The 26,909-nt window shown below is 37.5% G+C and overlaps 2 protein-coding genes across 2 annotated transcripts in view; both read right to left on the reverse strand.

The window, feature by feature from the left end:
• The window catches only part of smyd3 (SET and MYND domain containing 3), a 112,704-nt gene extending 111,745 nt beyond the window's left edge, over window positions 1–959 (reverse strand). Inside the window, exon 1 of the mRNA XM_038294637.1 lies at window positions 742–959. Coding sequence (XP_038150565.1) covers window positions 742–959 — 218 coding nt within the window. The remainder of the gene's footprint in view (window positions 1–741) is intronic.
• Window positions 960–5,329: 4,370 nt separating this feature from the next.
• Window positions 5,330–25,386, reverse strand: LOC119789632 (consortin-like). The gene is made up of 13 exons (XM_038294608.1): window positions 25,278–25,386; window positions 21,426–21,490; window positions 20,879–21,256; window positions 18,552–19,162; window positions 16,568–16,598; window positions 15,382–15,468; window positions 15,145–15,226; window positions 13,493–13,514; window positions 13,264–13,330; window positions 10,533–11,077; window positions 10,007–10,180; window positions 7,107–7,257; window positions 5,330–6,293 (listed from the first exon to the last, which is right to left on the reverse strand). Exons 2-13 carry the CDS (start codon window positions 21,433–21,435, stop codon window positions 6,085–6,087), a joined length of 2,367 nt encoding a protein of 788 aa, XP_038150536.1. The 5' UTR covers window positions 21,436–21,490; window positions 25,278–25,386; the 3' UTR covers window positions 5,330–6,084.
• Window positions 25,387–26,909: the final 1,523 nt, after the last annotated feature.

The raw sequence follows: 26,909 nt of genomic DNA on the forward strand, positions 1-26,909 counted from the left end.
TTTTCTTCTTTAAGACTGCACATTTTATGCCATAATCAAAGAGAAAACATTTTCATTTCAAATTGAATTTTGGTATGTATTTGCTGGAGTACATTTAGAAAAATAAATCTCAAATGTCTTTTTCTTTTTCATTTTAATTAAGATTAGCAGTCTTGAAGAAGAAAATTAAAATGCGAATAGAATTATTGATTACTAATTTAATTTATGAGTCAAACAATGCAGCCACATTCTTAAAATGAAAAAGCATTTCTGAAAATGCTTATTCATTTAAAATATGGTAACAATTTGCTCCCACAGACCCCAGTACATATATCAGTAATTGCTTAACTGATGATTGCTTTGCAAAATTCACGCAAACGTCACGTCTGACTGACTGCTTTAGAACAGCAGTTTTCACCAAGAAGCAATGGCGCCATCTGCTGACCAGTTAAAGAAATACAATAGGGTTTCCAGTCGGTAACCAATAATCAACTGAATGTGAATAAACAGTAGTTATCAGGCTTATGCAGCACACTGTCCCTGAAGCATGCCGAACAGGAAGCCGCAATTTAAAATCAGGTGTGTTAATTAAGATACATTATTTTAAACCACTGCAACAAAAACTATACTCTTTAATCACAATGCGTAGACAGATCATTTGTTTGTTAACGAAGAGTAACAAATATTTCCTTAACAAGAGCGTTAAAGAAAAAAGTGACTAGTTTAGCAGTAGAGGATAGTGACAGTTTGGACTCGTCTTACCGTGAGAAGCAGTGGTGGCAAACCTCTCTGGCTCGTTTGTTGGACACGCAGCAGGCCAGCGGCTCAGCCCAGCTCACCAGCTGCCCTCTGCTTATCCCGGCTGTGGCCCGCAGGCCGTTCCCTTTCCCTGGACTGACAAACCGCTCCACGGTTGGCATCATCCCTGCTTTTCCTTCCATGTGGACCGAGTCGTGTTTACATCCGTAGCACGACGTCATTACGTCACGCGTACGCAGACCCGTACGTACACGCGCCTAAATCTTTTTAGTTTTTGAATTATAACATTGAAAATAATGCATCACATTATTAAGAACTAAGGTATAAATTATACTGCGCCATTTTAGATACATGTTTATAATAATAATAATAATAATAATATATCCAAATTCTCTTTTCATAACCCCAGTATATAAATAAATAAATGTCAGATTTTAAAACATCAACTAACAGCACTTTACAATAGAAACCAATTCGATTTATATATGATAAAAAAAAATTGTTTTATACATTTTTATTCTATAATAGGGAGGAAGGACTCCCTTTGACAGAAGAAACCTAAATGAGACAGACAGGGGGCATCAAGTGTGCCATCTGGTGCAACATTGAGAAGACAAAAATAAAACTAATCCAGGAGCAGTACAGGTAGAAACAAGTATGTTGTATGGCCTCTGGATGGAAATAATAAAAAAAAATAATAAAAAATAAAAGAAAAAAAAAACATGCACTGTCTAGCTCTTAACCAGGGAAACCCTATAAGATTTCATCAAATGTATTTGCTTGTGAAACATACATGTTTGTATGAAAAGCAAACCCCTACCAGTTTATACTTGTGTTATAATGACGCTGTAACACAGGCTGCAGCAAATGTTTCCTATAACTATTTTTTTTATTTTTATCTTGTAAGAGCATTTCAATATAGTGATAATTACTTTCAGGGAACATACAATGTTACTACCGCCACTCACAATTATTTTTTATGTATAAAATTATAGACAAAATATACAGAGTTACGTAAATTACATCTAACAATTTGAACAAACAGGGAAAGATAAGTCCACCTGAAAAAGCAGGAATGAATTATATACCAGGAAGTTTTTAAATAAGTATGAGAAATACATAAATATATTGATCCTTAGATGCTACAGAACATAAATGAAATAACAGGCGTTGCATGGTCATCCATTCCATACTTCTGTCTGTTCAAGACCAGCGTATTTAACCCACTTGGCCCACCTCTTAGTGAATATGTTTTTATGAAGTCAGAGGGAGAAGGTGATCCTTATAACCGTTTCTTTCAACCCTTGGCTTCCTCGTTAGAGAGTCTTTAAGGCTGATGCATTTTCTCAGAGTCTAAATAAATTTGATTACACTGACGTCTTTTATGTCTAATTGGTGCATGTTAGCTATGGCTTAAACTTCAAATATAGTTCTTTAATCGAGCTCAGTGCATTTGCTTGCAAACGTTTTGATTAAAAGTGTTTTCAAAGTCAATGCTGCTTTTTTTTCTTTTATTACACCAAATACTAATTACAAACAACAGCTTACTTAACAAGGTTATTTTGATATCTAGCTTTGCACTTTTCTAAAGTACACCTAAAACCATTTTAAAATGAAAAAAATATTCAAGCAGTATGTCAATAAAGAATTTTTTTTTATTTCTTATATATTTCACCAACACACCTTTGAGTAGATTATGATAAACACCAATCTTATTAGAATTAAACATCACATCACTTTCTCTAATATTTGCAAATCATTTGATGATTTATATTTTAGAAGACACCAAAGTTGAAAACAGACAAGAGAAGTTTTGTTATTTAATCTATTGTTTACAGCTTATTCTGGGTGGCTGAGATTTCTTCCAGGTTTTGCAGCTATGCTGAAGCAGGCTTTTGGGATTACATAAATGGAAATAAGTCATTAAGATTAAAAATAAATAAATAAACTGTTGGGCTCTGGCTAGCTCTGCTTCAAAAAAAAAATACCGTACAAATCTTTCCTTTGTTGTTTTACATCGCCCCATATCCCATTATATATTCACTTTAAATTTAAATGAAGCTGACTGGAGTTTTTTTAAGGTAGTAGGTAAAAAATTGTATTGCTGGATGAACATGTGAAACAGGTTAATATAAACTCAGTTACATTCCGTCCACGTCAAATAAACAATAAACATCTGAAGAAAAAAAATGCAACACAGGCTCCGAAACAAAACTGATTTTAATGAGACATGATGAGGAAGATTTGTATGAAAAAAAAATAATTTGCAACTAAGGAACAAATGTCAGAATTATTAAAATTATCTTTTTCTTTTTTTTCATCAGACTGGGTAGAAGTAAAGCGTGAAAAGCATTTACCATTCATCTGGTTCTTTTTTATGTTGGCCTGAAAAGTTATAATAAGGAAGTAAAAACAGGTACAACACTTTCAGATGTAATCAAAGACATTTGAATAGTTTCACAAATTTCATGCAAAAAAAGATAAAGACAGCATTGGCAGAAACTCACAGGGTACAAGTCACAAGAAAATCTGGACAGAAGAATTATAACGGCCCAGAAGGATCAACAAAGTTCTTACAAGAACAAAGTTAATATATAAAATAAACTAAACCAGGTAACTGAGGAGAAAAAAAAAAACACAAAGTAAAAGATTGATCTGCCTTTTTAAAACCACTTAAAAGTATACCCTGGCATCATAAATAATTACAAATAATCTGAAAAGTTCAATAAATGTTTTTTTGTGATCGCCATCTGAACCAGCCAGCTGACAAGTGCAAATGAAATTATCAATGCATCCTCAACTCTTTAAGTCCAGGAAAATCCTCATCTCAAACAAATCAGGAGGTATTTGTGTGAAACAACAGGAGAAAGACATAATGCTGTTTTTTTTCCTAAAAGGACCTATATCATCATACATGGGAACCGGAAAACTTGAACATATTCTAATTGGGAAAACAGAAAAGTTCTTCTGCTTTCAAAGCAGGTAAATCATTTCCACAAGCACTTTTCTGACAGAAAAGTCGGGCAGTTGGAGACAGGAAGGCACTACTGTATGTAGATGACGATGTAGTCTTAGCAATTAAAGCGCACTTTGACAAGATTTATATCCAATGGATCTGTAGTCTCTTAATGGCAGCACAGAAGGATGGAGTGAGCACTCTTGTGAGAAAGTTTAACAATTAGCTGTTTTATTTGGTCTTCATTGATTGCAAGTAGGCCTATGCAATATGGCTGATAAACATATCTTTCGTATCAGTTGATTATGAAATATGGATGGAAAATGCCTGAATTTAAATTGCAACACCTACACTATCTAAACATATATTACCAATCGGAAAGTTGTCAGTATTTTATTTATTTAAATACATTTTCTTGTCACAAGTGGTAATTTATCAATGTGTTAGAACAGAGTGCTTTTAAATCTCTTCATGTGATGCCGGTTTATTAGGTCTCCAACCCATAGCTCTATTATTTCTCTTAACCTTATTCTGCATAAATCTTCCCATAGTGACCTGAAATTCAATACAGAGACTGTGGGATTGCTATAAATATTGTGATCTTTCCTAGATTTAATAGAAAATCAACACTATTACTCTAACAAGGCAACTTTCAGCAGTGTTTGGCTAGCTTAATTTTGGCCATGGAAATGAATGTAACTATCTTGAGTTGTAAGCCTGAAAAAAAAAATGATATAAGCCCTTTTAGTGACGATTTACTGAGGAGGAACATTCATATATGCCCTCTTTTACAGACATTTGTCCTCTTTAATCCCTCCGCCAAAGAACTTTGTCTGAGATTTGAGGATTCTCATTGGTGTTTGTTACTCCATCCTCCACAACTTCAAAGGTAGCTTTGTACATTGTGACAACAACACATTTCAATCTTAGAATGAGTTCAAAAAGGATTTAGTATATATAATTAACTCAATGAGACAAAAATGAGATTTACAAACAATAAATAAAGTGATTTAAAAAAAATCTGTTATGCTGATGACATACCGTATACGGAAGACCAAGGGAGGGCAAGATATTCTCACTTGTAAAATATTTTTGGGAAAATCTACCAGAACAGACTAGCTGTCTTAGCTGACTATTTCCCAGAATTCCCTGAAAGAATCAACATACACAGGCAGATAGAGCTTCATGTGGTCCTGGATCGATTATCTACACCAAGAAAATGATGAGAACAATATATTCTTTAATTTTTCATGAATAAAAACGCTTCATATTTGACACAAATACTTTAGCAGATCCTCAGTTCTCTGTGGAAGGGGTATGTGCAAACGTTTGGACCATGTGAACAGTTTGTATCTGATGAACCTTATTCGAGGCCATGTTCAGGCCCAACAGGAAAAAAAAAAAGGTCTATAGAAATATTGCAAAATCTTTAAAAATATTATTTTAAAAAGTACCGGTAATATTTGCAATGTGATAATCGATTAACAGCATTTACAGATGTGCACAATTCTCTCTACATTTTAAATATGCTACACGAAACCCATAAAGAGTTAACAGAGGTCCTGTAATTTATGGGGAGCCTTAAGCAAATGCTCTTTGGAAATGCAATACAGAAGTTAAAATAAGCATTTTTTAACAAATGGGACATGATTTTACATCATTAGCAGTGCACTGATAATAAATTATAAAATATTTTCACAATTACAAATTTTCATTTTAAAGATGTTTCAAGGTGTATGATTAATCTCAAAACATTTGCTTAAAATTTTAAGATACACTTAGGACTTTGTGATTTCATTCAAAGTAGCAGATAGATGCAGAGTTACTGTCTATCAGGGTACAGTTCCTGTTATTTAAAAATCTACATAAAAGCAACAGCTGCTGTTGCACCAATTATAAAAACCTTAGTGAGTTTTTATCCCACATGTGAACAGACACTGAACTAGACACTGATGTACAATTTTCATCTTTAGCTGTAGTTTGCATGTAAAGACAATGTTTTATCCGACACATTTGAAGGTACAGTATTTGCTTCTCCAAGTTGTGCACAAATACTTTTTTTCCTTCTGTAAAAACAGACATTTTGCAGCCAACAGATATTCTGTCGTACAAAAAAATTAAGACATCACAAGTTACATCTTGAAGTTTTTGTTTTGCAATTTTCCCTGTAAACAGACGTTTGAACTATGCTTTTAAAAGTGCACTGGAATTGTATTCACAGAGAATTAATATTGCAGGCTTGAAAAAAAACGCCAATGCCTCCAAAGCAGACGTTCAGCCATTCAACAAATGGCAGTAAGCTCTTTAGTGCCCATGAGGAGCCTTTACCTCAACACTCTTTGTCCTGAGAAGTAGCAGGAATCGACATGGCAGAGGCTCCACGTCTTCTGCTACAACCCAGAGGTATACCAGTGCTGCAGCTGAGCTAACCCACGACGCATCTGGAGGATGTAGAAGTCTATATTTCTGGAGAAGTCCTGACAGACCGAGGACTGGGCATCACCCAGAGCACAATACAGGGCAGTTCCACCGATACTGATGACTACAGTAACCAGGCAAAGGAGGAAGAGGAGCAGGCAGGAGTCTCCACCACCAACCTCTGTAGAGAAAAACAAACAAAACGAGAATAAAATCACACGTAGCTAAAACTCAGTCTACACTAAGAAATTAATCTTGGCTTCTTTTTTATTATCTCCACTGGCTAAGTTGTTTACAATGTCCAAGGATTTCTGTAAAACTGTTCTCCCTCTTCCCTGCAAAAGCTTTAATTCCCCTCAAAGTCTTTCATATTTTTACAAGGTTAAAACATCAAACTTTAGAGTCTGTTTCAGGGGTTCTATGTCATAAAAAACACAAGCTAGTGGTCTATAATCACAGACTGTAAGGAAGAAGATGAGGAGGTATATTTTCAAAAAATCTGTGTGGCGTGCCTATGTTTAAAGACACTCTATGCAAACTTTAAAGGTATAATGGAGGATGTTCTTTTTCCAGGTGGATCATCCAAATAAGTGGTCCTCTTAAATGTCAATCATTGTGGTGATATGTTTACGTAAGGTGTCCCAAGTGCTCGTCCCCATTTTCACCTGACATAGTGGAAATATTGCAAATCTTCTTTTGGAAAGTAAGCTTGTATGAGCGATGCAAACAATAACATTTAAACGGAGTGTGCTTGGAAATGGGCTTTCTCAGGAGCAGGTACAGGTTGAGCATGTGCATTTTTTTTTTTTTTTTAAGTGAAGAGAGTTGGTCTTTTCATAAATTTGCGAAAATCCTCCGCCATACCTTTAACATCCGAGATTATTAAACTGAAGTCCAATTAACTCCATCACAACGATGCACTATGCTGCGTTCCTGTATTAACCAATAAACTGTTATGAGTTTAATTTAAAGTAAATGTAACCCTGTTATGTACCCTGGTCATAGCTATCATCAGGAACTGTGAAGCGGACTCGTCTTTTGGCGGTGGGTTTCTCAGGTCCGGGCTCCGGACCTGCAGACTCCAGGCTGTCCACATATACGCTTCGCTTTTTTAAGATTGAGACAAGTCCGGAGGCTGGGGAGACCTGAGACACACAACAGAAAAAGCCGGGTGTGTTAAACAGCAGAACTGACCTTAACAAAAGAAAAAGAAAATAGGAGTCCAATTGCAAAGAGGCAGACTCTCAAAGCAACTTTTCCCCTGCTTTTATTCAATAGCCAGGGAAATGAGAAATACTGCAATCAAAAGCCAGAGAAGAGAGGGCATCACCAACGGAAATTTATAGATGACCGTTTAGGGAAATGGATGATGACCTCATCATGTACAATACAGCAAATAATTCCTTGCCTCTTTTACATCTTTCTGTAGAGCAGATTTATTTCCTTTGAGTTGTTTTGCTTGTTTATTATTGAGAGCGTTTGAGAGTCTGTAAATAATATTGAAATTCCTCTGTTCTATATATTACTGGTGCACTTTTCCACTGTTATCCCAGTGATTTGTTAAACACTCTGACATACGAGGGGCGTTAAATAAGTGATGCCCCTGACACACTTCCAGATGTTTGATCCAGTTGAAAGCTTGCATGTGAGGTTATTTAAATCTCTATAGACTAAGTAGCAAATTACAGCTCTGAACTATTTGCGGTTTCTGACTTACAGGTGTTTGAACTGAGTAAAATCTGAAATGGAGCCTGTTGAGTGTCGAGCAGTGATCCGTTTTTTTCTATGTGAAAGGACTCACACTACGGAAGACTTTTGATGAAATGGAAATAACTAATGTTGATGATGGCAGTTATATGACCTTGCAAAATGTTTCACAAGGTTATATTATGGGACATTATCACTATAAGTTACTTTCATTTGATCAAAAGTCTCCCGTTGTGTGTGTCCTTTCAAATGCCAAAACACAGACTTGACTCAGTTTGAACATCTGTAAATCAGAAACCACAATTAGTTCAGAGCTGTAATTTGCTATTTAATCTATAGATTTAAATAATATTACATGCAAAATTTCAGGACGATCAAACATCTGGAAGTGGGTCAGGGGCATTACCTTTTGAACGCCCCTCGTATGTGTTTAATGTTTTTACAGGATGCTGTTCAATCTGAGAGAGAGTTTTTGGTCTAATGAGGCGGATCTAACTCCACCATCTTCATCAGAGGCGGAGGAAATGGAGAGAAGAGGGGAAGGTTCTGTGGAGGAGGCCAGCAGCCCTGAGCTGGACCGGTTCCTGCTAATAATAATAATAATGACTGAACTGATGGGAGCAGTGGGCTGCCATCATAGGGCGCCCGGGGAGCAATTGGAAGTTGAGGGTCTTTGCTCAGAGACCCAGAGTGGCAGTCTGTGGGAGTGGGGCTCGAACTCTGAACCTCAGGATTTCAAGCTCTTTGCCCAGACCACTAGGCCACTCCCCTAATACTGTACATACTCTTGATAAATAGACATGAATAACTTTCATGTCTTGGGACCCATTGATGCACAAAAATTGCCAGAACATTATTTGTAACAGAGGTGTGCCTCATGCCAAGTAACACTCCATTCAGTTTTCTTCAGGATCCACACCATGATCCAGACACAGGAATTTTTAAAGGATTCTTTATCATGAGATGTGGATATTTAGTGGAACAAGCAGTATTATACCGACGTATTATACTGAAGACAAAAATACAAAACACAAGAAAGGGGAGCCATGGCTCGCTGGAAGTATCTGCTGATCAAAGAAGAAAGCAGAGTGAATGAAGAAGATGAGAGCAGAACATTATTGAACTTATACATTTATTTTAGGGAAATAACCAAAGATGCGCATTATGCCAAGGAAAGATTCATAAAATTTGGTAATAATCCAAATCATGGGCACGTTTTAGCTATAGGTGTAATTCATAATATTACTGCTTTTGCACTGCTTTAGTGCTGTTTAGGTTGTGGATCACAGTTCCACACTCAGGCTCGCTAAAACTCTTCCTCAATACTACAAACTTATCTGTCTTTTTAGGAGCTTTGTTAAGGGTTTGTGAAAAGTTTTTATTTTATTTAGGTAAAAGTCAAAGTAAAATTTTCAAATTCAAGAAATCTTATGTTTTTTTTCTTAAAGGACGATATGAACAGCTAGTTTAGATTCTTTGTGAACACAGACTCTGAACTGTGGACCTTTTTATCAACCAGGCACTGATTCCCCTTGAATAAACTTATGTCAACTGGATCAAGGAACTCCTCGTTCACAAGAGAGCAAACTCTGATGGCAGATGAACTTTGGGGCCATTTCAGCAAAGAGCATCAGAGTGAGTCTAAGCACAGCTTATAGTATGTAATAATAATAACATAAGTCAGCAGTTTAAATCCTTTTTAACCCACTTATGGGGCACAGTATGAAGCACCTGTTAAATAGAAAGTCAAACAAAAAAAAAAGCTTTTCTGAATTACTATTTTAAAACTAATAATAATAATAGTTTAATAATAATAACAAATAAACAATAATTTCCACACGGGACCAACTGTCTGTTATGAATCAAAACAAGAGCTAACAAAAGCTAAACTTGTTTGAATCAGATACATGTTGGTTCTGATTCTTGAAAATGGTCAACTTAAATTAAAAAAAAATTTAGTTAAATTTGCATATCATATTTTTTCATGGGAAATAAAATTTAGAGTAGGAGTCATGGTAAGGGAAAGGGAATGGTATGGCTGGCTTAAAGCATAAGGGTCTCTTTTTACAGCTTGAAAGATGGATCCTGGCAGATATAATCCAATAAACTGCTAATTTTATAAACATGCTCTGCTGTGTTTTAAAAGAATCATATGATGCTGTGAAAGAAAAACGAATGCAAACAAACCTCTTCCACGGTGATGAGCTTTGCCTTGTCGTCCAAAGAAGGGGTTCTCCTGAGAAAGTCACCATCGTACTCCTCTTCTTCCTCGCTCTCCTCTGCATATCGTTGTTGCCGCTCCATGTCAGCCTCCTTGGAAGGGAGTGCCTCCTGCTCCTTCAGGTAGGTTCCAGTGTCCTCCTGTATTCATAAAGAAAATTTTTTTGCACTATTTGTTTAGATATGTTCACTCTGCTTCTCTTAACTCAGCGTTGTTGATCTGCTCTGCAGTGAAATGTTGTAGCAGCCTTCTGATTGAGGGCTTTCAGATCTTCTCTAGGTCAGTAAGAGACGTTCAGTTAGAAAACAAGAAAGTGACCCATCTCATGTTTCTGGGAAACATGTAAGCAGCCGTCCCTCACAGGCAACATTAACCGATGTCAGCTTGGTTCACAGAATATCAGTCCCAATAAAAAGAGGAATACACAGACTAGCTTCACAGTAAATCTTTATGTGCCTTCATTTAAATTTGTTTCATAAAAGAAAGATGTACCTGAGTCTGCTGCTGTACATGTAGCTTCTCCTTAGCAGAAGTATCCCTGTGCAGCTGCCACTCTGCCCCACTGACCAGAGTCTCCACAGAGGGAGCTCCTTCCAATAAATGAGAGTCTCCTTTGCTCTGCATGTCCTCTCCATCATCCTCAGTCCCCTCATCTTCCATCTCCAGAGCCTCTGCTGCCTCCTCTACTTCGCTCTTGTCCTCTTCCTCCACCTTTCTCTCTCCTTCCCCTGACAGTCCTAAATCTTCCTCCTGCTGCTCTGCAGGATCGGAGCGATCCATTCCCCCAGCTGTGGAGGGGTGCAGCCCATTTCCCCCGGTGGAAATGGTGTCTTCTTCCCCTCCTTCCACCTCTCTGCTGCGAGCTTGCAATCGAGTCAGATCAGAGCCATAAAAAGTGTCCCTCCCCTCTGATTTTCCATTCAGGTCTTCCCCGTCTGTATCAGGCAGACTGAGCCTTGTAAGCAAACAAGCAGAGGTTGTGGTTGGAGAAGAGGAGTCCTCAGCTCTCTCCTCCATCTCTCCTTTAACCTGAAGGGCTGCATGAAAGAGCAGGAAAGACATTCATCCACTCATCCCCAATTGCTTCCATACATGTATACAAGAAGCGGAGAACACTGTTAATATCATCCTGATATGAATGTGCTCCATTAATATAGATTTTAAACATGCCAACACTGTAGCTTATAATTCAACAGAACTTGTGCACATATGATCACATTACACATGTAATGTGTACATATGAACGTCTGATTGTCTGTTACCTAAAACTTCTAGGAAAAAAATTACAGAAATATCGATTAAAAACATGGACACAACCTTCCATTTATTTTTCACGGTTTTATTTTCTTCAGTAACTTCAGTGGCTTATAATTGAAATTCTATTAGTTTCAGCCTCATGCAAATTATTCATATCATTGACAACAACAAAGTTCCCCCCAAAAATATTGAGATTTGATATGACAGATATACCGGAGAGAAAAAAACAAACAAAAAACGTTGCATTCAGTCCTTCTATTCTTTCCCCCTCAGATAAAATCCAGTGAACTCTGCGCCCCTTAGCTGTCATGATCGTCGTCTCTAAGCCTGGTTTTAAATGTGTGGGCCTTCAGCTAATTACAGGATTCCAGTTCTAGATGGCACACCTGTCTGCAAGGTTTATGGTTTTAACATTCATAAACACATTCATTGGTTTTTATGTTCATTTGGATTTGACTTCTCATTTTCAATTATATTTTAGTTTCAATTAGTTTTTAGTGTTTTTATTTTTGAAAATGCGTCAGTACAGTTTAGTTTGTATTAGCTTCTGTTATTTTCTAGTCTGTTACATAATACTTGGGCAAGACTTCAAAAAAATTATAAAATTCCAGATAAGGACTACTGCAGTAGCCTGTCTTGTTGCCTTAGAGGAGGCATTGATACAATGACAGACGATGGAGAGCGAGACTGTGCACAAGTAAACGTATTTGAATTATCAAAGTAAAAGAAGCAGAATATTGTAAGCGGGGGGAAAAGTTGGCACAAATTCATGCATAGGGAATGTAGTCATTCTTTATGCAGTCAACACCATGACTAACACCATGACTGAATGTAAATGCGGTAAAAAAAACTAAGAAAAAGAACTTTTCTCAGTTCTTTAACAAGTTCCATGAGATGAAGATATGGTTAATTCAAATATTATGGCCCACCTTCTTTTGCAATATTTTGGCTCAAGCAGGTGCTGTGAGGAGTTGGAGAATGTAAATCCAGCTGTTTAGAATCATAACCTGCTGTAAATCTGACTGGTTTCTTCTCTCATCAGAAGGAGCTATTCCAGGTTTTATTTAGATATAACTTAAGTTATTTTAATTTTTTTTTACCTTTGTTTGTAGCATTTTAAGATACTTATGTACGTTATTTTATATAAAACTTCGTCGTTCTTCTAGTCACTCTCAAGCTGCGACGTGTAATATGCTCATTTTAATAAAGCACACAAAACCGGTGTGAAAATATTATCATTTATGCACAACACATTTGTAGATCATCAAAAACATGCCCACTCTTGTTTCTCTGCACACTTTAGTGCCTCTCATTTGAATTCTTTAAAGATCAGGCCCAGTGTGAGGTAGAGAGGCATCACACTGATCACACCATAAGTGTTGGTGGCAGTGTCATGGGGATGCTTTTCTTCTTCAGCCTTGCAGAAAACTTGTTCAAAGTGTTGACTTGAAACTGTGGTGGAGGTAAGTGGTTTCAGTTGATAGTTGATTTCGATCTAAGTATTAACCAGATCAGTCTGAGAAACTGTGACTTGAAACATTATTGGTCACGACGCCGAGCTTGAGCAGGAGGCTCAAGCTCAGTGTCGTGGAAGAAATGTCAGTGCACTTCTAGGTGTAGTTGAAGCTATTTCCACCTAGTGTTTGAATAAATCTAAACACAGACCTTTTCAGATGTATTAGTCAATGACTGCTAAACAACCTGATATTCTCTCAGAAATGAACTGCTCAGTGTTCACATTAAATCTCAATAAAGGATGTTAGTGTTTTAAAAAATCTGACTAAATTCGCACGGTGTGAATATTCATGCTCAACTGTAACGATGTTTGCAGCAACATGTGTGACAGAAAATGGAACAATTATGTGTGGTTTCATTTAAAAATTTAGAACCAAACAACACATTTGCATGAAATGCGTAAAACAAAAACATAAATGAGACGATTCTCGGTATGTCTGCCGTAACTTACATGAGATACATGAGAGCTGTGAAACACCTCCGTCAAACTTCAGTCTCAGGTTGTCCTGAAGAGTAACCTGAATCACATTGAACACATCGGTTCAGATTTGATTTAGTCATTTATTACAATTTATTACAATAAAATTGACTCTAAATAATAAGAAATTAGTAGCCAGTAAGCCAAAGACACATATTTTTACATAAACAGACACATATGATACAAACTGCAAATGTCTTACCTCAGCATCTCGTGTCCTTGGTCTATAAAGAGATGAGAGACAGGATTAGTGGGTTGAGCGTGCAGAAGGTCAAGTCTTGGTTTTAGTGAAAGAAGAAGCAGAAGATGTGTGACCCTCCTCTGCTCTCCTCATCTAATATTAGCCTGAACACATTTCCCTGGCTGATAAAACCTGTGTGTGAGCATGTGGGCTGTGTGGGCGTCTGTTCCCAAGCTCTGAGGGGAGGTCAGGGGCTGAGAGTTATTTTGTGGGGAAAGAAAGCCGATTTAAATCAATCAAATTATCAAATGAAATTAAAAAAATCACTTTAAGGTTAGAAATAGATTATATTAGCAATAGTGATGGTTAAAATCTCCAGAAAATGAATTCAAGTCAAGGAAACAGGATTCTGCCGGTGTGTGTGTGTGTGCAACTGTCTAGCCCTCAGAGTGAGGACCATTTTCCAATTTCACCATCAGATTGAGGATAAATTGTTGCAAAATGAGGTCATTTTGCACATCCTCACAAGCTATTTTGCTAATGGTTAGGTTTAGGACTAAGGTGTCAATTGGGTTAGGGTTAGGGTGAGGTATGCATTGGTAATGGTTAGGTTTAGAGTAAGTTTTAGGGTTAGGGCATAGAACGGGTTGAAAATGACTGAAAATCAATGGAAGTCAATGAGAGTCAACACATGGCCTTCACTGCATATAGCTGCGCATGTATGTGTGTGTGTGTGTGTGTGTGTGTGTGTGTGTGTGTGTGTGTGTGTGTGTGTGTGTGTGTGTGTGTGTGTGTGTGTGTGTGTGTGTGTGTGTGTGTGTGTCTGAGTGTGAAACCTAAGCAGTGCAGCAGCTCAAATGTCTGAAAGTGCAGCAGCAGCACTGACCAAGGGCCATATGGCTTACCAATCACTTTATTGCTCATCACATTCCAGGATTTATGTAGTCAGCGTCTCATACACACAAGCAGGCACATCATTACACAGAGTTTACACAAGGCATAGCTGTGTGTGTTATAGAGGGGCTTTCACTACTTTCATTCCCTGTTGTAGTTTACAACAAACTCCATCTGTTTCATCAACACTTCCTCAATATAAACATCAAAACCTGAACTGTTCAGAACCAGGGTTAGACGCCAATCCAACATATTTCTCAAAAACAAATTTTTATGGCAGGTTTAAGGGCTAGAGAAATCTACCAAAGCAACTAAAAACAGAAAAAGATGTTTTCATGTGACTAAACATAACAATTTATGTCTTTTTTTTGTCATTGCTAAGAGTGTTTTGGGGTCAGCATTAAAGCGAGTGAGTTATTTTAACCCCCCGTGAAGGAGTGCAACACTGAGGCTGCAAATGGGACGAGTCTTGAAGCAAGGTGCTTCGAAAAATTTGTTTCCGCATAAATTCGCTGTTTATGCTCATATTTTCTACACAAATTAAACAAGAGCCCAAAAATACAGTGGTTACAAAAGACAAAAACAGCATCCAAAACAATATTTTACCTTAAACAAATGGAAAAGATAAAAAATTTAAATGTGGCAGGTCAACTTATGCAATTTCTAAACGTGATCAGAAGTCGGAATTGAAAACTCAAACTGCAGTAAACAGTCCTAGGCCACATTTTCTACACTCCTGATCTCAGTTCCTCTAAATCCATAAAAACCTGCAGGTTTACCTGGTATGCGTCTGGCACAGGTGCTTCAGTGAGTCCAGCTGGGAGGCTGCCAGCTCAGGGGATGTTCCTCCACACTGACTCACTGTGAAGAGAAGAGTTTAATAAAGTCTGATGCTGCATAATCAATTCAAGGAGTGAACATGAAATGTTGCCTACACACTAGTAAAAACATGTTAAAGTATTTTCAAAACTTATCATAGGTTTGTGTACATCTAAGGGAAGCATGCTGCACATTACCCCACTGCTGTTGAAGTGCATTCAGGTTTTCCAACAGTCTCTGGTGGTAAAGCTGCTCTAGCTGGAGAAACAGTAAAGCTCTCTGGTCTGATAAGCAGTAGTTAAGATATGAACATATATGCAGAACATAAGGCAAACCTGAACAAACTGGCTAATCCACCACGTTCAGACGTAAAAATAAATCTACTTTATATATTTTGCTTGTAATAATCCACTTTGTGATTCAGAATTACTTTAGGCTTAACTCATTATCTCACCTTTTGTTTGTTAAAAAGTGCTTTAATTTAACTAGATTTAATTTAGCTAATTACCTTGCAACTTTTAGAAAAATGAGGTTTAATGCAGGATAATCTACTGACTCCAACATGATACAGTTAACTCTCATTCGCCTTATTCTTATTCCTAGTTGATTATTATAATTTATCTAGAATTCTTAATGAGCTTCAGTCAAATTGCTATCAAGAATGACATCGGAGGGGAACATGTAGCTGAAATGAATGTTGCATTCATTCAACACTTAGCTGCAGGTGATGTTAAATCCCAATCGACTGCAATGTAATTTCATGGAAAATCAAAGCAGCAATGAAGGAGTCCAAGTAGATCTCCATGCAGATGCCACATCTTTAAAATAGTCCAGTTCACACAGGCGACAAATAAAACATTAATGGACAGACCTATAGCTAAATTTCATGTTAAATAGCTCTAACCATATTTGGTTCTTTACAGATGGAGAAATTGGATGCTCTAAAGGTTTTAAGTTGTACTTTGACAATGACTCCAGATAACAGATACAGCAGAGGCCTGAAGTCTCATGTTTATGGATATGAGCAGCCAAAACACAAGCCTTCTTTGACACAGCTCAATGCTTTCTCTCACTAACTTACTCTCTATAGATTCATGCAGCTAAGCTCGCTTTCACTTTTCTCTCATGCATTCATCTGATCACACCCACTGTCTTTCCCTCTGATTAAACATCATGTTCTTTGCTGCCATTCCACATCTGTTAACATGCACATGACAGAGTTAGGCTTTCTAGAGCCCATAGCTCACATGGACTGCAGCAAAAGCATTACTCTGAACATTATATATCTGCTATACTGACATCGAATGTAAGAATAATCAAGTAAAAAAAAAAAAAGAATTCCCCATTATTCACAGAGATTTAACTACAGGCTTGCAAGGATACAGTCTTTCTGAAGGACAAAGGTCTCAGCGATCTAAAGGGAAACAAAGAACACAGAGTTTAAAAGGCTGGTATGGTTTCATCTCATCAGTTTGTTACAAAGTTGGTATAGTATCTTAGTTGGTAACAATCATCAGGAGAGAGGAAATAAAATGATATATGAGACAAGAGAGCAACAGTAAAACGTTTGCGTCTATAATAAAAGAAAAAACTTTAAAGGACATGATACAACAGCTTGTTGTTTACTCGCGTTTTAAATATGCATAATTAGAGAAAAGTGATATACCCTGTAAAAACCCTGTACCTCTTTTCAGCAAGCGTGGCTTCAGCCCAGCTGATCACAGAACAAGAGCAGTGTGTGAGAGAGCAAAGAGGGAGGAGGAGGAAACATAAGGCTCTCCAATATCCAATGAAGGGAAGGCAGTGACGACTGCAAGGCTTTCTAGGGACTCTACAGGAACCAGGAACTGTTTTCACTTCTGTTTGGTGTTTTTCCCTCAATCTGTGACATTTTCTGCAAAATACTATCTGCAGGAGCATTTTGCTCTTATTCTTATTATATAATTTGAGCTGGTGCTGAACCTGTTAAATATAACTTTAGATTTAAAAAGAATATTTCCTGATTTAGCAAAAAAAACGTTGAACAAAAATTAAATGCTTTGATTAAGGGAGATTAGTGTAAAATATCACTTTACGTGGATTTTCACTTTATTTGGATTTAGTTTTTATGCAGAGATATACGTACAGATATATATACAGAAGAGCTATATGTGTATATATTTTATCTCTTTTTATTCTTTTTTTTATCTTTATGATATTGTATAGTTGGATGTGTGTATATTTTATATAAAACTGTAACTGGAGCATGTAACAAAAGTAATTTCCCTCTGGGATTATTAAAGTATTTCTGATTCTGATTAGGATTTTTAAATGTGTTGAAAGATTTTTTTTTAAATGTGATTGCCGCCCTTAAAGAAAACAAGTTTCCATAAATTTTGAAGGTGAAACCTGCACTTTTTCACCCCTTAAATTCAGAAACAGCAGAGTTCTGCTGATCAAATGGTTCTGGATGTCCCTAGGTCCCGGTATAAACAGAGGGGAGATCCTTTCTTTGTGTTTACCGCATCTAAACTGTGGAACAACCTGCTCCTCGGTCTGCAGGTCCTCACTGATCTGCACCTTTTTAAGTCCAGATTAAAGACTCATTTTTTAAACTGGCATTTAATACTTATGACACATTGTTTTATGCTTAGTTTTGTTTTTTTTTTGCTTGTTTGTTTTTTATGTTTTATCTTTCTGTGAAGCACTTTGGTCTTCCTGGTGTTTTTTGTAAAGTGCTATATAAAACTTTGATTTGATTTTGATTTGAAAAACAGAAGAAAAAATTGAGTATTATTTACATACTATCACAATTGTAGTAATTCTATAACCATCTTTAAAAAGCTATGAAGAAACCAAAGGCATCAATAACGGCTTATTTTTTATTCCTGGTCGCCCAAAATTGCCACAGCCAAGATTTGGCTGACAAGTTCAACCCAAAATGGCTGTCAGTTTCCTTCCTGCCTGCAGTTTTTTGTGCTACTGCTCAGACACAGCAGGTTCCCATTAGAAGAACAGGTGCGCCTGCTGAAGTGCGTTGTCAAACTGACATTAACACGCCTCAGAACGTACGAGTTCAGTCACGCAGGCTTGTGAGTGAGAGTGAAACTATCATGGAGAACCTGAGGGCAAACATGGCATGGGATTTTTAATGTGTGCATTTGGCTTCTGATCGTGAAGCAGCAGAAAATAAGTGAACACCCCTGCCTGAGGGTAAAAAATGCAGCAGTGCTTAAGAGCTCAAAATAAGCAAAAGCTCTTTAAAAAAAAGAAAATGGCTGAATAGATGAGAATGTCAGAAGGAAAGCATGGAATCATGGGAAGGTGTGATTAAAGGGGAACTGACAGTTTAGGGGGTTTAAAATATATCCAGGAGAAGACAGATTACCTGGTGAAGGTAATGTGGAAGGCGGCCATCATTTCTTTCTGCCAGCTCCTCTAGAGACTCCAGGAAAGTTGGGCCTAAAATAGATCCTGTTGAGCAGGTTGAGACTAAAGAGGAATCAGGGACTGTGGTGGAGATAAACTCGTTCTGATGTGAGGAATCAGATAATAAGCTTGAAGTGAACTCTGTAGCCGTGCTTTTACTGCCTGTAGTGACGGCTGAGGTGTCTGCTGATACAATCTGAGAGGCAGAGTCCGTAGAAGTGTCAAGCCCACCTAAGCACAAAGGTCCTGTGGGCCCACAGCTGGAGACAGGCTCCTCAGGAGAGGTAAGCTGTTCTGAAAAAGAGTCCTTTAATATTGTATCAGAGGCTGTTGTGTTGCCAATAGAAGAGCTGTCAGGCTGTATGCCTGAGGTCATAATGTTTGAAGATAAGCCTACTGCTGTAGCCTCTGTTCTGCAGTGGACCAACCCAGACTTGGTGGTACTAGAAATGACTTCAGTACAGCTTTGATGCAGTTCAAAGGAGTCTGGAATGATGAGTGGAATGACGGGAGATGTAGGTTCTGGACTGGTCCCAGGGCTGAAAGGATATGGAGTCTCCAACAGACTGCCTGCAAAGGCAAAGACAGGAAGCCGTCAACATGGAACAAGCACCAATAAAGGAAACCAGAGAGTAGCTGGCTTAGAGCAGGAAGTGGAAAGAAAATTTAATCACCAACAACATCAAACAGGCAACAAATAGTGTATTTTGTAAGCAGCATTACCAAAGAGGAAAATACATTGTATGTTTTAAAGCAGATAAGTAATAAAAGTTATGCTTAAAATGAGATCAGAGCTGAATTTCTATACAGCAGCTAGTGGAGAGCTGTCCTCCTATGCAAAAATGTTATTACCATAAAAAACTTTAGTTGACACAGTTGTGTCTCCAGGAACGTTCTCTATCACATACTGCTAAAATTAACCCATATTAAAAGTTTGTACTTTCATTCAAAGCTTGCTTTGTTGAATCCTTATAGTCCCTTGCCCTCTAGTGGAGAATGGCGGTACTACAGTGAGGTAGTTCCTGTTATAAAAGTACAAGAATGCAGCACACACCTGCTAAGAAGCAGAGCTTTTATGGAGGATAGAATAGAGGCAGAAGAAAAAGTTTAAAAAAATAAAATAAAGATTATAAAAAAAAAATCTTTAATAATCATGCATCACATAACTTAAAGTAGCACCTTAACTTTTAGCCACTAGAGGCACAAGAGCTATACACTTAGACAGACTTGACTTATATTTATTTTATTTATTTATATATACACGGTATATATGTGTGTATATATATATATATGTGTGTATATATATATATATATATATATATATATATATATATATATATATATTTATATTCAGGATTTATATATATATATATATATATATATATTTATATTCAGGATTAGCATCACTGAAAGCAACTAGCACCGTACACTGCACAAATGTAACAATATGTATTGGAAACCTACTAAAACTGCAAATGACCTCTGTGTGTCATATGTGTTTTGATGCTTAAGAATAACCTTTAGAAACCTTTGGAAACAAAGTCCAGTAGTTTGTTTTTTAACTTTTTTGCAGTGACTATAATCTGTATGACTGAGAATCTTCACCAGAATAACCTTTAACTTAGTTAGCTCTAAAATTTAAAGGGAGCTCAGACTGCTGTGAAGCAACGCCGAGGGTCACATGACTCAGTCAGTGACAGATCTGACCCTCTCTGGTTACACAGGCTGCATGCAGCATCAATACACACCAACAAGTGCTTTATATTGACCTGAAAAATCATTTAATGTATCTCAGATTGAGTCAAAAATGATGCAATGTTGCTTTATATAATAATAAATGTATTTTAAAGGAACATTTTAGGCTTACAGCTAAACTTCATCCATCAGTAAATGATTTGCTTTTGTTGTCAATTTCCTGATCTAATTTGTATTTTTCTAAGGAAAATAAAAGCTGCGATTTATTTACCCTGTTTAGAATCTATTATGCTAGAAGAGCTGTTGTAGTCATCGAACTCATATGATAATCCAACAATTTATTAATCTAACAGAACACGTATCTTTTTATATTTTTAAATAGGAATATAGGAGGAACATTGACAGCTCCAAAGCTTTTTTTAATCTACTGTTTTCCATTTCATTTATATATTTTAACTTAATGCTGGTCTGTGTTTTCTGCTTGTACAGATAACTACTTGCCTTAAAAATCATAAAACGAGACAGATTGAAACTAATCCTTGGTGTGAAGGAGGACCATCGAGGATGTTTGAGCAGAAATACGTTCCCTACCTGTCTCTGAATATGAGGAATCAGTCATTGGAGTATCTGGCGACTGGCAACATATCAGTGAACTTGATGCCTCCGATTCCTCCTCTTCTTCTTCCTTCATCATTTCATCAACATCCTCTTCCTCATCCACATCTCTGCTTTCTTCTGAGTGTTCCTCTTTTCCCGTTTCCTCCTCCCTGCTGTTGTCCAGAGGGGTTTTCTGGATGGGGCAACATGATCCTGCCTCCTCATTTTGGGGAATCGGGAGCGTTTGTGCAAGCGTCTGATTGAGGTTTCGAGTTTGAGCTGTGAGGGCTTCGGAGTCTGATATATTGTCACAGAGCTCAAAGCCATCCACGCCAACTTGTGACATTGCGCTGCCCTCCATCTCAAACAGACCTGAGGACCGAAAGTTGAAATCAGTTGAGTTGGGAGAATAATAAGACATTTAAAGAGCTGGAAAGTCAGATTTCACAAATTATAGAACAACTTTCACTGTTCTGAGCTCACGATTGTTCTGAGACTTTATCCACCATACATCTAGTAAAATAAATCAGGAAGTCCCTACCATGATCCATTGGCTTCAGCAGCTGGAGCGTCAGTGACGGCAGTCATGGAAGCCCCTCTTTAAGGCTGCAGGGACGACAAAAACAAAACTAAACAAACCGAGTTGAAATAAAGGTTCAAAATTACTAACAGGGTTGCGGTCTATTTAAAGAGAAGGCGAGAAAAAAAACTCAGAAAACAAGTTTTTCCTCATTCCCGAGCTGCCATATAAATGTTGGACAGATAAAGCATTTCTTTACACCATCTGTGATGACCTGTGATGCCACATCCTTCTAGCTCAGGTCAGGGGTCCGCAGTCTGCAGCTCTGCAGCTGCTTCAATCGGCCACATGGGCTCTTCAGTACTTTCTATAGAAAGTATCATATTTCTAGTGAGATGTAACAAGAAAAGGAAGGTTGAGCCATTTTATTTTATTTATGAAAAACATCTATTGAATTATCACAACAAACTACACTAAAATACTAGTGGTATTTTCTTTAGTTCTACTTTTCCTGTCATGAGGTTGAAACTTTTTGGAAAATATTTCCATCCTCGTTATGCATTTGTCTTTCTTTTTAGTTTAAAATTATGTAACGTTTGTTGCTTTAAATTAGTTTTGGAGCAGATTGTAAAAATTTAAACCATTTAAGCTGATGAGAACTACTAACTAGAAAGATCTTATTTACAGTCAGAAACATGCAGTGTGATTTATTATGAAATAGGAAAACATCTACATGCTCAGATGAATAAAGCTCACTGGGCATTTCCTCCAAGGGAATAATCTGGTCCTTTTTTTTTTGTTTGTTTATTTGTTTGTTTTTAACTAACCTTTGTTTTAAAGAGTGGGAAATGATTGGATTTATTCATGCATTTATACCATTAGGTCAAATATAAAAAGCTGTCATGCATCTCACTCAGGCATAATTAATGCATCTGAAAGTAAACAATGTATTCACTTGACATGCAGAAACTCTGATGGCCTTAAGTGAAATACAAAGGAAACAGCTGCCTTCAGACGCTATTTATCATCTGATAAATAACGTCTGTGCCTCATTTAATTTCATTATAAATACATCTCTTCTGTAAAGGAGTGAAATTTTGTTTTTTGTTTTTATTCAGATAAATTCAGTAATGTCCTAAACTGCTAATTCTGAGTTTCTTGGGGACATTTGGAGTACTGTAACTTGAATTAGTTCAATTTTAAAATAAATAAATTGACTAATCTGGTCTGGATTATTCCACATTAAATAAAGGTTATTGAAAGCAAAATATGTGATCCATCATACTTTTATTTATTTTTGTAGCAGCAAAGAAAAAATTGTTTTGTTTGGTGCTTTAAACCTCAGTTTGTAATGCAGGAGGATCTAAAGACAAAATAGAATCTCTGAATTTTCTGAATCATTTGCTTCTGATTTCTTTAGTGAATCTAAACCCAAAAAGATCATGAAGTTAGACAAACAACAGTATGGTTTTAAAATAAAAATGAGGTATTATGTTAATTATTCAGACATTCGCTTTTGATAATCAGGGCTGTTACTCTTGATGTAAATTTCCAGACTCTTCTGAACTTCGCGGCATTAAACACTTAAACGTCAAAGATGACGCTAATCTGGAGCAAAAACAGGCAGGTGAACAAAGAGGAAAATAGGTCTAAAGTGCAAGTCAGTATTGAGCAATAGCAGGCTTTTTTTTCCATTTTACCCTCCTTGCTTATGTTTACAGTTGACTCAGCAACAGTGGAGACTGACATAACTTGATGAACCACTTTAAGCCTTTAGCAGCAACAACAGTTGGACTTTAACACGCTGATCCGAACACAGATTTCAGACCAAAGCTGCAGTTTAAACTGGCACTGGTTATTTGCTGAATTCACTTTTCAATAAAAAAAAAAAAACAACCTCTAAATGAAAGTGTGAATTAAGTGGTAACAGCAGGTGAACTACTAAGGAAGGTGAAGACAAACAAGCAAATAGAAAGCATGATTAAGCCATGGCACTATAGGAAAACAATCCCAAATCTCAAGCAACATACAGATCCAGGTTAATTAAAGCCCATCTCAGAGGAACAGAGCTGTCCTGGTTTTCATCTAAAGGGAGACGAGAGCACATAACACGCTGTGACCACTTATGATTCAGGAACCTTGTATATTTTAATAAGAGACAACACCCTGTGAATGAAAGAACTGTTTGATTTTCATCTGGTAAAAAAAAAAAAAAAAAAAAAAAAAAAGGACAAATCAAACAGGAAACTTCCAGTTACTGAGTGACCCTCTGGGCAATAAACAGACACACACCATGAAAAACAACTCTGACATTGGAGTTTTACGCCTCAGCGCCCTGCAGACTTCCATAACAGACGTTATTCTGCCTTGCTTAGGAGTTTCTCTGTAATGCAGCAGCACCAAATTCCTGGGGGTGAACATCACAGACATCCTCACCTGGACTGTAAACAACACCTCACTGATCAAAAGGGCACAGAAGCGCATGTACTTCCTGTGGAGGATGAGGAGAGCCCACCTGCCCCCACCCATCCTCACCACCTTCTACAGAAGCATCATAGAGAGTGTTCTGACCAGCTGTCTCACTGTGTGGAGGCTGCAGGTGAGAAGAGGGGTGAGAACAGCAAAGAAGATCATCTGGGCTCCTCTTCCCTCCATAAAAGACGTTTCCTCCCAGCGCAGCGTGTCCTGACCCCATTACATAATCAATGACTCCTTACACCCCCACCATGGACTGTTCTCCCTCTGAAAAGCAGCTTCGCAGCATTCAATGCAGATCCAACAGATTCTGCAACAGTTTCTTCCCTACTGCCATCAGCCTGCTGAACTGCTGAAAAAACTCTAAAAAAAAAAAAAGTAACTCTATAGAAACTCTAAATCATGTCACATATTCTGCATCACAGTCATAACACCAAACCACAAATACTGGATAATTGCACCATATATATTAAGGCTCTGAACTTTAATATCAATGCATTTTTTGCACCATGTTTTTTTTTCTCCCACACTGTTTCCATTTAATCACTGATGCACTTTATGGAATGGAAATGTTAATTTATTTTCTGAAAAGCTGTACTACACAAAATTTTGTTTGGTACACACTCTGTGTATACAAAATGACAATAAAACTTGTCTAAGCAAGTCTGCAGGTTCTCCTCCTCTAATGCTCCTCTCCCACAGAGCCATCACCCCAAAAACATCCATCCTCTCTTCATGTCGGTTTCTTTACCCCACAGGGGGGCATGAATAATGCAAAACAGAGGAGGACACAAGCAAACGGTGTCATTCAGCCAAATAAGCATGAGATGTGCTGTTGGGTGGAGCACTGATGTTGGCCAGAGTTCAAACATTCATAACCTCAGCAATGAATAACAGATCAGTTCAGACATTATGTCCATATTTTAAAGACAGATTCATCCTCCTGCACACACAAACACGCAGCATCATCCTTAGAATGAGTGATTGTGGAGTAAACTAAACTGAATAGCCGTCAGCTAGCCATGACTGACAGCTGAGCTCTTCATTAACATGTTATACATACTTATATTATCTGTCAGTTGCGATCAAGCCGAAATAAAAAAGAGGTTTGTGCCGATTCACCAAAAACAGAAGGAAAACCACCGAGAGGAACTAAGAAGCGCGTGATTCTAAGCAGGTATATGACAGTCCTCAGTGTTAGGGAGACAGATTTCCCTCCTCAGTGACCGTTGCTAGCAGGCTAACATAAGCTAGCTCCGCGGGTCGGACAGGAGCAACATCTGGCCACCTTCTAACGCTCTCCGGCATTTTCTTCACATAAACACGCCTCAGCCGTAGAAACATACACTTACTACTGTATCGAATAGTGGAGACACAACGCATTAAACATGTACTTACGGATGAAGGGCAGAGAGATCCGCATCAGACACCTTGCCGAGGATGTTGTTGTTGTACCCGCAGTACAGCACACAGCCTGGGGTCGATCGCTGCTGCTGCTTCTCTCTCTCTGGGCCCGAAAACAGAATAGGAGAATTAGCGCCATCTGGTGTCCTGTTACCGCATACACACCCACAGTGCTTTGCATGTGTTTTCCTAATTTGTTCCTACTTTCTTCTTCTTCTTATGGGGTTTTATGGCGGTTGGCAGGCTTGTGAATTGTGCATTACCGCCACCAACTGATATGGAGTAAAGCAAGAAAACAGAAAACGATTCACCCAAAAAAAAAAAAAAAAAAAAAAAAAAAAAAAAAAAAAAAAAAAAAAAAAAAAAAAAAAAAAAAAAACCTGTGTAACTTAAACCAACATAATACTAAATCACATTTGCCCATATAATTTTAATTTACTCTAGGTCATCTTAACTCTGCCAGTTTCTGATGGTCCCATCGGTCCTCCCATCATACTTCCAACCATCTCCCAGTTCAAATCTTTAATGTCCAGGTATTTTTCTGCAGCCTTCACTATTATTTTGATTTTTTCCGTTTTTTTTGTTGTCTGTGCAGTACAATTAATTACTTCTACCATGAAAAGAACAAAATTTGTCTTTTTAACAATAAGTGAGTCTTCATCAATTTTTTGATTCTCTAGAGGTTTGGAATTTGCCGTGTGTTGAACTGTAGGTTTGGGTTTTTCTGACTGAGATGGGATCCTTTTGCAGCTTCAGCGTAGGTTATTCCGAGCTCAAATTTCATTTTTTTAATTTCCTCAGACCTTTTGCTTGCTTCACAGCCGCGATAGGCAGCAGTATGTTCTCCACCACAATTACAGCATTTTATTATAGCTTCTTTTCCACATTTTCCGTACTCATGTTCTCCTGCACACCTTCCACACCTCTGTTTCCCTTTACAAACTGCTGCAATGTGACCGAATTTTTGGCATTTGAAACATCTCAATGGTGGAGGATTGTAGATTTTGACATTATAGCTTATGTAACCGATGAATACTTTGCTTGGTAATTGCTCTTCCTCAAATTTAATTAGCACTGATAAACTGTCAGATCTTTCTCCGTTTCTTGTTGTTTTTAACCGTTTTACTTCTTTTACTTTTGCACCGCTTATGTTTTCCAGAATCTCTTTTTCAGAAATTTTTAGAGGAACTCCTCCAATGACTCCCCTGCTGATCTTTTTGTTCTCCATTAGGCTGCACTGAACTCTTATCCCGTCAATTTTGTTGATCCGTATTGCTTTGCCTTGCTGGGCGCTGTCTCTGCAGTTAATTAGCAGGTCTCCACTGTACAGAATTCTGGCACCTCTGACTTCTCCGACAAGTTTATTGATGGTTTTTGTTAAGTGAACCGGATTCCAATTTGTAAAAGAGTCTGCCTGATTAACGACTTTGAATATGACTTTGAATTCATTTTGTTGTGCTGTGGAATGTATGGAATGATCATCACTGGATTGTTCTGAACTAGATTCCCCTTGAACTGATCTCTGTTTTTTCCGCTTTTTCTCATTTTTTGATGTTGCTATCTTCCAACCTTCATTGTCACTATTTCCCTCTTCCATCCCACAAGAATCGCTTCCTGTTTCCTCAC

This window comes from Cyprinodon tularosa, unplaced genomic scaffold (genome assembly GCF_016077235.1).
Source record: "Cyprinodon tularosa strain WSP-4 unplaced genomic scaffold, ASM1607723v1 ctg342, whole genome shotgun sequence".
In the NCBI taxonomy this organism is placed as follows: Eukaryota; Metazoa; Chordata; class Actinopteri; order Cyprinodontiformes; family Cyprinodontidae; genus Cyprinodon; species Cyprinodon tularosa.

Excerpts from the sequence above, each read along its gene's own strand:
- LOC119789632 (XM_038294608.1), bottom strand. Across the intron at positions 16,599-18,551 it reads TTCCACATTACCTTCACCAG|ATCGCTGAGACCTTTGTCCT; the intron begins GTAATCTGTCTT and ends GTTTCCCTTTAG. Across the intron at positions 15,227-15,381 it reads TGCACTTCAACAGCAGTGGG|TGAGTCAGTGTGGAGGAACA; the intron begins GTAATGTGCAGC and ends TTCTCTTCACAG.